At 43.3% G+C, this 12,117-nt stretch overlaps 1 protein-coding gene across 1 annotated transcript in view; it reads right to left on the bottom strand.

Moving 5' to 3' along the window:
* Positions 1-9,643, bottom strand: part of PLEKHN1 (pleckstrin homology domain containing N1) — a 48,782-nt gene extending 39,139 nt beyond the window's left edge. The window contains 2 exon segments of the mRNA XM_042479323.1: positions 1,454-1,553; positions 9,479-9,643. Of these exon segments, the coding sequence (XP_042335257.1) occupies positions 1,454-1,553; positions 9,479-9,558 (180 nt within the window). The 5' untranslated portion in view covers positions 9,559-9,643.
* Between the last annotated feature and the right edge of the window lie 2,474 nt (positions 9,644-12,117).

Here is a 12,117-nt window from a genome sequence, read left to right as displayed (position 1 = left end):
GCTTTGATTGAGAGTTCCTGCATGGCAGAATGAGGTTGGACTGGATGACCTTTGGGGTCTATTCCAACTCTATGATTCTATACTAGAATTGGGTGCACATTGGTATGTAAGCATGTGCACGCCTTGCTAGAGAAGCTGGCGTGCCACCTTTTCTTGAACACCTGGGCGCAACTGCCATATATAGCCCAGGTGGGATGAATCAACTTAATCCATAATCTGGTTTCCTGCCGTTTCAAAAGAACAGAAAGAGCAGCACAATCTTTTTCCTCCCCACCTCTTTGCCCTGAGAACTCAGGATATACAGGTCGGTGACAGGGCTCTGTCATCACCATCCCTACCTGCGGAAATGCAGCCTGAGAACATGCCAGCATTCCTGAACAGAGAGGAGGGTTGGCTTGCATGCTGAATTCTTGCTACTGAGGCCAATGGGGAGGAGACAGTCACTGTGGACTGTCTAATCCATGCAAATTTTATCACAGATCATTAACAACTCTTTAATAGTGTGGCAAATACGACTGGCCTACTGGTTAACCCACAGATATGTCATACTTCCAACTGGAAAGAGTGTTCTAGGCTGCTTCATTTTCTCTCTGCATGAAATACTACTCTTGTTCTGTGCCTTTCCTACTTATGGTGACCCTAAAAGGCAAACATATCACAGGGTTGTCTTGGCAAGATGGGTTCACTTCAGAGGGGTTTGCTTTTGCCTTCCTCTGAGGCTGAGAGAGTGTGACTTGGCCAAGGTCACCCAATAGGTTTCCATGGCTGAGCAGGGATTTGAACCCAAGTTGGGGGAAATATTGAATGCATACCAATTTGACTGTAATAAAGAATTTCGACTTACCTAGTACTCTTCCATTTTCAATCATTTTTGGGGATATGGCATGATGGAGCCAATGCAGTATAGAGCTTTAAGTGCTCGATTAGGTCTCCAGGAGGCCAGGATTCAAATCCACCCCTTGGAAAACCCATAGAAAACCCATGGAAACCCACTAGGTGACCTTCTGAAAGTCACACTCTCTCAACCTCAGAGGAAGGCAGTGGCAAACCGCCTCTGAATAAATTATACCAAGTAAACCTGAAGACAGGGTTGCCATACATAGAGTCAACCTGAAGGCATACAACAGTAACAACAGTGGCATTACAATTTGAATCAGTTTGAACCACATTGTGTTATATAATGCGCAAGAAGCTTTAGGTACGGACCGAAGGGTCTTGCATTCATGTTAAATTTCCTCGGCCATAATCTAAGTGACCAGCCTTGATCAAATATTTACATCTCAGTTTCTCAACTCTTAAAATAAGGCCATTATTACTTTAGGGCGACCAAGACAAAAGGGGATGTGAGTGCAAACAAGATATTGCACATCAGAAGCGCCACATACATGATTAAAAGTGCCATATACGCAATTAGAAATAAGATAGTTACCCCACAAAAACTGACAGTACTTACTTTTCCAGGAATATACTGGAGTATTTTGTCGGAGCTCACATCCCTCTCCTGTCCCGGTTCAAAACCGAAAAGGCCAGCTAGTTTTTTCTTACTCTCTTGTCTGCAAAGCAATAATAATAAAAAAGGAACATAGTTGAGATGATCAAGGCAAGGCAAACAGAGCAAAGCAGAAAAGCAAGGCAAGGAAGAGTATTGCCAGCATTCACAGATGCTGGCGAAATGTCAGGAATAAGCTCTTCTAGAACATGGCCACAAAGCCCAAAAAACTAGGGATGCCAGCCATGAAAGTCTTCGACTTCACATTTAAACTAATGTTTCCGTCTTCCTTTTTTTCAGATGCGGAAGCATGGACAGGAAGAAAAGGCACACTCTCTTCAGACATGTGAGTTTGACAAACCACTACTTTGATATCAATGGTATAGGAGCCTATTTCATATCAAATTAAACTATAGTGCCACCTTGATCAGTAGTAGCTGTATATCAAAGCTTAGAAACAATACTTTAAGGATCCCATTTTGAAGAATCCTCCCACCCCACCATCACGCTTCCAGGGGTGCCAGACTCTCTATGCCAAAACATAACTGTTCAAAGCACTGATGTGGACTGGACTGGCATTCATACCTATCATTTAGAAAGCATGGACCAACAGTTGAGTTCTCCTTTGTACTGACTCGTATCAGCTCTTCAGTTCTTTAAATAGGGATCTTTCCCAGCCATACTTAAAGTTTCAGGCTAGGATGTTTTGTAAGCAAAGCATATGTTGAGTCAGTGTGCTACAGCTGACACTGCCTGGGCATCCCTTTCATAAAACTACTCTTGGAGCTATCAGGATGTGTGACTACTATCATGTGCCAAGTACCTTTTTCCGTCACCATATTCAATCTGAGCCTCCAGGGAAGAATTCCTATGCCCCAAGGTGTAATTTCAAGGCAAACCTAAGTTCCCAAACTTAAGGGAAAACATCAGCTCAGTGGTAGAGCGCATAGTTTGCATGCCAGGAGTTCCATGCACCCTCCAAGGTCAATGCCCAGAGATAGGGCACTTGACTTCCCAAGCCTATTGTTATTCTAAATCAATTTTTAACTAGAGGTACTGGGAATGAATAGGGAATTTTAACTCATTAGTGGGTTGCTGTTGCTGTTGCTGTTGTTGTTGTTGTTGTGTGCCCTCAGTTACTTCCTACTCATGGTGACCCTAAGGCAAACCTATCAGTGGGGTTTTCTTGTCAAGTTTTGTTCAGAGGAGATCCTAAAGATCCTAACACTGTTGTAAATGCTTTGAGGATGCATTGCTTCTCGTGGTGTACATACTTATTTGTCCTTCTTGCTTTTGAGTCAAATATGTCTAATAGGTTTATAAAACCATTAGAGAACCCTACCAAACTTATCTGATCAGAAGCAAAAATGGGATCTGTGTATATACCACAACCAAAAAGATCGCTTTTTAACCCACCTCAACTTTTTGGTGGCAAAGAGGCTTGACTCCAACAGAAGATAATAACCCATAATAAAAACAGTTCAAGGTCCATAAAGCTGAGTAGGCTTATTTTTCACCAATAGCAACACAGCATAGTAAGCTACTATTTGACACTGAGTTGAGTAGAGTGGCATAATAGTCAGCTAGATGTTTTTAAAGAAACAGAAACAAAGAAAGAGAATACCTAGATTAGTGTATTGTGATTGTGTGAATCCAAGGCCCTGTATTACTCCTGGGTTAAAGAGTCCCGACTAAAACAGTGGGTCTTTCCGAAATGTTGAAGACTGGGGTTGCAAGCAGTTATTTGGACCCTTACCACAGACGACAGGGATAGGTAGCATCTTTTGCACATAGGCTGGCATCATGTTAGTGATATGTTGTTGCTGTTAGCCGCCCTCCAGTCAACCTCGACTATGGTGACCCTGTGGACAAGACACCTCCAAGACTTTCTGTCCTCATCCTCTTTGTTCAGGGCCTGTCCTCCCTGTCTGAGGCTATCCAACTAGCATGCTGTCTTCCTCTCTTTCTGCTGCTGTTGTTGTTGTTGTGTGCCTTCATGTCATTTCTGACTTATGGCGACCCTAAAGTGACCAAACATGGGGTTTTCTTGGCAGGTTTCTTCAGAGGGGGTTTGTCCTTGGCATCCTCTGAGGCCGAGAGACTGGAACTTGCTGAAGGTGGGTTTACATGGCTGAGCCGGGATTCGAACTCTAGTCTCCAGAGCAGGGGTAGGCAACCTGCGGCCCGCGGGCCGGATGCGGCCCAGCAAGGCTTTGGGACCGGCCCCAGCCCGGTCCTGCCGCCGATTGCCACCGGGGCCTTTGGCCTTTCGCGCGCAGGGGTAATTGTCTATAGAAGCCTCAGAAACATGCATTTATATTAACATTTTTAAAAAAATCAGCAATTTTTTTCATGTGTACTCCACTTTTTTTAAAAAAGTGTCCACCGTTTGAAAATGTTGTCCTACATTTGTCCCGGTTTATTTATTTATTTAAAATTTTTAAAAATTATTTAATTATTTTATTTTGGCTTCAGCCCCCCCAGTTGTCTGAGGGACAGCAACCCGGCCCCCGGCTCAAAAAGGTTGCCTACCCCTGCTCCAGAGTCATAGGCCAACATTCAAACTACTATGCCATGCTGGCTCCCCTCTTTCTGCTGCCTTCCACCTTTCCTAGCATTGTTGTCTCTGCTAATGATTCATTATATGAAAGCCTCAATTTAGTCATCCTGGCTAACTGTCCAGCTCTCACATTCCTATATTGTGATGGGGAACACAACGGCTTGGATGATCCCCACTTTAGTGGCCAGAGTTATGTCTTTACATTTTATGATCTTGTCCACTTCTTTCATAGCAGCCCTTCCCTATCCTAACCTTCTTATAGAGAGACATAATTTGCATGAAGTGAATCATTTGTACAATGTACACAGACATACCCAGCTGAAGGTGGTATAAGCAAAATTGTGCATGTGGGGTGGTTATGTATGCGATAGCACATTAAAATATACAGAAGCAGTGTGTTAATGAGCATTGCCTCTATACATTGCCTTTCTGCATTGTGCATTACAATTGCACAATGGGTTGTCAGTCATGTTCTCTGGCCACTGATCCACATACGATACTCAACATGTATATTCCATACAGGGATTGTACAATGCAATTCCCAATTGGCCCACTGCAATGTTTTATATTAAGAGGTTAGGAGGTGAACCTGAACATTCAAGTCACCTTTTACTGGGCAACATCAATATTTGTTACAGCTATATCTTATATTTCTTCCATGATGGAACTCATAAAGAGGGATTCCAGTAAAATGGACTAGCGAAGTTGGATGGCTCCATGCCTCCTTCCCCAATCTGCTTGGCAGAAGGCATTTTTAAAGACTACTCTGCAAAGAGGCTTGAAGCTTTCACTTGCACCTTGCGCACAAGAGGGAAAACCCCACTGCCATCATGCCAGCATCAGCTCCTAACCTCTGTGCACTTGTTGTTGTTGTGTGCCTTCATTTCCGACTTAAGGTGACCCTGAGGCTAACCTGTAATGAGATTTCCTTGGCAAGATTTCTTCTAGTGGCACATTAAAATGCACAGAAGCAGCATGTGAATGAGCATTGTCTCTGTGCGTTGCCTTGTACTCTGCACATTTGCCTTTGCCTTCCTCTGAGGTTGAGAAAGTGTGACTTGCCCAAAGTCACCCAATAGGTTTCCATGGCCAAGCAGGGATTTGAAACATGGGCCTGATACAGACAGCCAAAATAAAGCTGCTTCGAGTCACTTTGGAAGTATGGTGTTTCAATGATACATGCGTTCTAAGAGTCCGGAAGCCGCACCAAAGCCATGATCAGTCCTAAGGACTGGAGTGCAGCTTTGGTGCAGCTTCCAGACTCTTAGGATGCATGCATCATTGAAACACCATACCTCCAAAGAGACTCGAAGCAGCTTTATTTTGGCTGTCTGTATAGGACCATGGTCTCTGGAGTCATAGACTAGGACTCAAACCCCTTTCCCCCCGTTATGAATATGAAGAAACTTGCTCATTTCAGTGCATCCTTATTAAAAGTGAACAAGAACAAAATCCTCTCCTGTCTCTGCCCAGCAGCAAAAGAATTTGCAGGGCGATAATGTCCGTGGGTTTATTTGCATGGTGGTGTTAGTATAATAAATACCATGCAAAACAGCAGCATTACATAAAAAGAAATGGCTTGCTGAGCTGAACCAAAGTGTCATTTAACCCAGTAGTTTTCAGTGGGAGTCTTTAGACTGTTATCAAGAATGTTCCATCTAAGCAAACCAGCCAGGCTTCCTTTTCAACATGCAACCATGGGGTAGTATCAGTTGTCTATGGCATATCCTCAAATCAAACAACAGTGAAACTGAGGTTGCATGAAAATTGCAATACTGGAGCTTTGTGGCAAATGCCGACAAGCTGCTCAAACCAATCAATACAGAAAAGAGTCTACGAAGATAAAAACTTTGCTAAGTGACCACATGTTGTTGTTGTGGTGTGCCTTCAAGTCATTTCTGACTTATGGCGACCCTAAGGAACTTGCCTATAGTAGGGTTTTCTTGGCAAGTTTCTTCAGAGGTTTGCCATTGCCTTCTTCTGAGGATGACTTGCCCAAGGGTGCCCAATGGGTTTCCATGGCCGGCCCAGGATTTGGACCCTGGTCTCCCAATGTCCTAGTCCAATGCTCAAACTACTGCACCACGCTGGCTGGAGGGTATGACCACATATCCTCCAACATTTCATAGATGAAAGCTGGGACGTATATGACCAAACAACATCAGAATGTGGTGAAGACGGCAGAAGTTATTAATAAGGAAGGACAGACAAGCAAGGAGAGGCTGCAGCAGTTTGCTTTTGCATGAAGACAACAGTAGTTCTGTTCCTCCTCAGATTCATGCCTCTATGCATGGAGCTGTCATTTAGTAATTGAGAGTGATGACAACTGCCATTATCATATCTTCCTACGTCCATTTGTCTAACTCCTTTCTTAAGACCAACGGCCTTCACCACTTGCCCAAGACCACCCAGTGGGTTTCATGGCTGAGCGGGGATTCGAACCATGGACTCCAGAGTCATCGTCCAAAACCCAAACCACTATGCCACGCTTGCTCTCTAGCTGGTGACTAGGCACCTAGAAATCTGAGGCTGACCCTTAAATTGCCAGAGCACTGAGTTAATCTATGCCAGTGATGGTGAACCTTTTGCAGACCGAGTGCCCAAACTGCAACTCAAACACCACTTATTTATTGCAAAGTGCCACATCCCTCTGGCTTTCTAGTACATGAACTCTGGCAAACTCCATGCTGGGGCGACAGCATGCATGCCCACTGATCTAGGCCAGTTCTCCAGCCCTTCATACACAGAGACTGTATGTATGCTTAGCTGACCATGATAGGCCTGATCTATCTAGGATCTATCCAGGACCTTATTATGCCAAGAGAAGGAACCAGAGGGACCCTTAGAATGGCAGCTTCATCCATGTGTTGCCATTCAGCTGTAAGCCTGAGTTAGTTCTGCATGAGCAAACAAAACCAAAACAAGACAGCCCTTTTTAAACAGGGAGGCCTATGAAGTTTTTAAAACACCCAAATCTTATATTTTCAAGTCTGCATGTAATGACAGCAAGGGACAGAGGGTTAAATCAGAAGCTAGTAAAGAGTGACTCTTCTCCTAGGGACTGTATATGTGGTTTCTAAGGTCAGTTCTGCACCGCAGAAACAATGCTATGGGAGCCTGGGAACTGTAGTTTGTTGTGGCACCAGAGCACTCTGATATTCTCTAGGTGTAAATCCAAGAATTCCAAGGCCAAATAAAGCAGTATCAAACTGCATTATTTCTGCAGTGCAGATTTGGTCTCAGACTGTTTTTGCAGGTCTTAGTCCTCCCTGCAGAGCATCCGAAAAAGAAGGAGTGAATTGCTTCTCCTGGAAGCTTTCCAGTTTTGTTTTGGGATGGGAGGAAGCTAGCATTTTTCAGTATCTATGAACAATATCCCAGAATGTCCCAGGGCAGAAAGGTGGCTCTTGGACTCACCAAAATTGCCTTCTTTTGGCCTAAAACATGCAGTTCTAGTGAACAGATTTACCTGAAAGTGAGGTCCACCCTTCCAGACAAGCTGAACTTCCTACATGAAAAGTCATTTTGCACAGGAAATAACAACAAGCGCCTTGGTTTTGCAATCCAGTCCCATAGACTCATGTGGATTATAGTTACTAGAATTCGTTCCGGTCAAAATTACCACGGATGTCATTATCAATAATCATTTTAATGGAGACAAACCCAAAGATAAAGATGCCAAAGGATTACCAAGCATGCTATTATCAGACAACATGCATGGTATTAATTTAATGGAGACCAATGCAAACATAAAGATACCAAATGATCACTAAGCATGTTATTAACAACATGCATGTTATTAATTTAATGGAGACAAATTAATAACACGCAGAAAAATAAAGATGCCAAGTGCGTTATCGAACAACATGCATGTTATTATTTTAATGGTGACAAATACAAACCTAAGGATACCAAATGGCTACCAAATGTGTTACCAAACAACATGCATGTTATTAATTTATAGAGACAAATGCAAACATAACGAAGGTTGGACTATACGGCCTCGGGGTAACTCCCAACACTGTGATTCTAGGAGACCGCTGCAATCCATAAAAGTTCATGGTATAATAAATTGATTTGCCTTTAGGATGCCATAGAGGTTGTTTCCTTAGAAGTCACTATGAAAGACAAAGAGAGTGCTTTAAACCCTAATGGATTTATAGTGGCATACGGTTTCATGCCCACTTTGCTTGCTGAAGTGGGCTCTAGTCCATCAAACCTTATGCTGCCATAAATCTGGCAGGCGTGCAAGGGCCCATAAGACACTGTACACACAGACAGCAAAAGGAGGAGTGTGCAGAAGTGTACATGCGGTCGGAAAAGTTTTCCCTACCAAATGCACAATACAAGAAGTGAGCAAATAGGGACGCAATTCTATGGATGCTGGAATTAAGCCCCAATGGTGTGGGGTTTACTTGTGAGCAGACATGCGCAGGCTTGCTCTATACACCAATGACAACTTTCCAGGAAAGCATACAGAAAAACAAATCCACAATTTCCCAGCTCTTTCCAAGCACTAATTCTTAGAGAAGCCTCTTTGGGGCTGCACTAAATGAGGAACTATGAAACACATCAATATCAATATAAATCAGACACCAGATGCTGTGAAAAGGGATGTCCGTCAATTTTTGCCAATAGCCGAGGGATACCCATGCAACCTTGAATTCATATTTGATTTTAACCATGCAGTTGCATTAAAACTTGGTGTGGCTTCAATGCATGAATTGAACAAGTAGCCCAGCCCAGATACAACTAGAAACAGTGAATACAGTATTATATGCATCTGAGGAAGTAGACTGAATGAGGCATTAATTTTGTAACTTTATTTGGCTTGCAGATCGCACGCTGTCTGGAAGGTTTGTGTATATTTTATCTCCTTGTGTAAAATTTTACAGCACTATTACTATTATTATTATTATTAGGATTTATTTATAAAGCACTGTAGGTTTACACAGCTCTGTACATACAAACCAAAAACCGTGAAATTACGTGAAACGATTCCACACGATGTCGCCCCAAACCTGCCGTTAAAGTGGTCACAAAGAAGCATTAACGCACACCATTTTACTTTGGGGACTTCAGCGACAACGCGTCTCCGCTATCACTATTTGCACAGTTGCGTGTGATAATCATCGGCGCAATTACTCGCCATTTCTGCTTCATTTGCGGGATGCTTTAAATGCGCTTTAATCTCTCTTTAATGCCACAGTTAGCCCCAGTGTGATAGTCCTTTCAGCACTAGGTCCCTATAAACCCCAAGGAAAGCGGCTTGTCCGACTTGGTTCTTTTCCTGTTTGCAAGTCAAGACAAAAACCTTTCCTTGCAAAGGCACAGCCAGAGAATGCAATTTTCACTCCCTTTCTTCCCACCGAGACTTTAAAAAATGTTTCGAAAGCAAACTTGGAGATAATAATAGTAATAATACTCACTCTTTCCTGAGCGAGGGCTTCCTAGAGAAGGAATATCTGAACCTCCCAGGTGCTTGGGGAACACAAGCCATGTTCCCCATGTTGCTGGTGGAGAGAGTGACTCCTCTAATCCAGGAACAGCTGGGGAGAAAACAGAAGCCAACAGGAAAGAAAGAAAAGAAAGAAAAGAAAGAAAGAAAGAAAGAAAGGAGGAGACAGTGCTCTTTGGAGAGCACAGACAAGGGAGGGTGTGAAGCCAGAGGAGGTGTGCCAATGTGCTGCTGGAGTAGCCTCTCTCTCTGTATGTGTGTGTTAGTGTGTCATGCACACATTCCCCACTTCCGTCTGCAAGAGTGACTCTGATGGGTGTGTGAGCTGGGAATAAAAGGCCTTTCTGCCTAAGGCAGTTTTGTTGAAGGTTGGGTGCTCTCACTTCCCTTCCTAAAGGTTGTGATACAGCTCTCGCTCTTCTGCGTCTCTCTGTCTCACAAGCAGAAGCACAATACAAGGCTAGGCAGGAACTCTTTTGTGGCGCTTTCTCCTTCCCAACAGCTGAAGGGGTCATTTGATCCCCTAACAGTGCGCCGAGAAAGAGATCGTGTGTCACAGCTGTGAGACTCACCGAAAGAAAGACGTTGGCTGCCAACTACTTTAGTTCAAAGATATAGCCATGTTAGTCTGTAGAATCAGTATGGAGAGAGATCCTGTCGCATCTTTGAGACTCACTGAAAGAAAGACGTTGGCTGTCGACTTCTTTACTTGGCTGCCAACTTCTTTAGTTCAAAGATATAGCCGTGTTAGTCCATAGAATCAGTATGGAGAGAGACTGTGTTGCACCTTTGAGACTCGCTGAAAGAAAGAGGTTGGCTGCCAACGTCTTCATTTTAAAGATATAACCGTGTTAGTTTGTAGAAACAGTATGGAAAGAGATCTTGTCATCCCTTTGAGACTCACCGAAAGAAAGAAGTTGGCTGCCAACTTCTTTAGTTTAATACTGTGTTAGTCTGTAGAATCAGTATGGAGAGAGATCTTATCACACCTTTGAGACTCACTAAAAGAAAGAAGTTGGCAGCATGAGCATTTGTAGACTTAGTCTCAAAGGTGCTACAAGATCTCTCTACAAACTGATTCTACAGACTCACATGGCTATATGTTTGACCTCCTAACAGGTAACTAGAACCCTAGAGTTGGAAGAGACCCCAAGGGTCATCCAGTCGAACCCCCTTCTGCCAGGAAGGAAGACAGAATCAAAACGTGCGCACACAAACACACAACAAATAGCCATCCAGCCTCTGGTTGTTGTGTGCCTTCAAGTTGTTTCCAATTTACGGCATTCCTAAGGCAAACCTATCATGGGGTTTTCTTGGCAATATTTGCTCAAAGAAGGTTTGCTATTGCCTTCCTCTGAGGCTGAGAGAGTGTGTCTTGGCCAAAGTCACCCAGTGGGTTTCCATACCAGAGCTGGGATTTGAACCTGGGTCTCCAGAGTCATAATCCAACACTCAAACCACTAAGCCCTACTGGCTCTGTTTAAAAACCTCCAAAGAAAGAGGCTCCATCACTCTCCGAAGAAGGCTATTCCACCATCGAACAACTCTTACTCTTAGGCAATTCTTCCTAACATTTCAGTGGAATCTTTTTTCTCCCTGTAGTTTGAATCCATTGCTTCATGTCCTAGTCTCTGGAAGAACAGACTCTTATCTTCCTTTAGGCACTTTTCAAATCACAACAACCACCGAGACAGAAGGACTCCTTGCCAGTTTCACCTGTAAGTAGCCAGGCTTGTTGAGACAAAAAAAAGAAAGAGGGAAAGTCCAAAGCAGTTTCCTCCAAAGGCATGATTCATATTTTTGGTGGGTTTCCCCTCCTCAACTGGCTTTGCAACTAACTGGAAGCCCATTCTACCTGTACATTGAAAGAAGGGAAACAAACTTACTATTTGGAATATGATGGTAATGATGATGATGATGAATATATTGATTTATATCCCGTCCTTCTCCCAAGACTGGGTCTCAGGGCAGCTTTGGTGTACTACAAAAACAAAGCAGTTCGGCACCACTTTCACTCCTATGGCTCAATGCTATCAAAATCTGGGATTTGTAGTTTGTAGTCTCTGGCAAGGAGGGATGAAAAGCTCACAAAACTAAAAACAAACCAAAACCAGAATTCCATAGCACTGAGTCATGGCAGTGTCAAACTGCTTTATTACTTGCAATGCGGCTTTGTTTTGTTTTGGTAACATTAGGCACCGTCAGGGAGCTGGCTTTGCCATTACGCAGAGTGAGGCATCTGCCTCAGACATCAGATTTTGGATGCTGCAGAAGGAAAGCAAGCTGTGGTTTATTGATATTGCATTTTCTACTGTCAAAGGCCTCATTCCCACTTACAGATAAATCGATGCGTGATCCAAATCGATGGACCGATTTGACATCGGATCGTGGTTTACGCTACACATGCCCCAATTGCATTTTCTCTGCTCCACTCTGGACCCACGACAAACTCTTAAAGTCAAGGCTAGATTAATAGAAAGTTACTTTTAAAAAGCCATTAATTCCCATTAGCATGTAGAGAAAATAGTTTACTGCCATGTTTTAAAAGCCTTCGACTTCATATCACAAGATGTTACTTAGGACAATAACATGCAAAATCCACAAAACAGT

The sequence above is a fragment of the Sceloporus undulatus genome, chromosome 7 (genome assembly GCF_019175285.1).
Source record: "Sceloporus undulatus isolate JIND9_A2432 ecotype Alabama chromosome 7, SceUnd_v1.1, whole genome shotgun sequence".
Lineage (NCBI taxonomy): Eukaryota > Metazoa > Chordata > Lepidosauria > Squamata > Phrynosomatidae > Sceloporus > Sceloporus undulatus.
The sequence above is the reverse complement of the archived record's forward strand: the minus strand, read 5'-3'. Positions and strand labels throughout refer to the sequence as shown.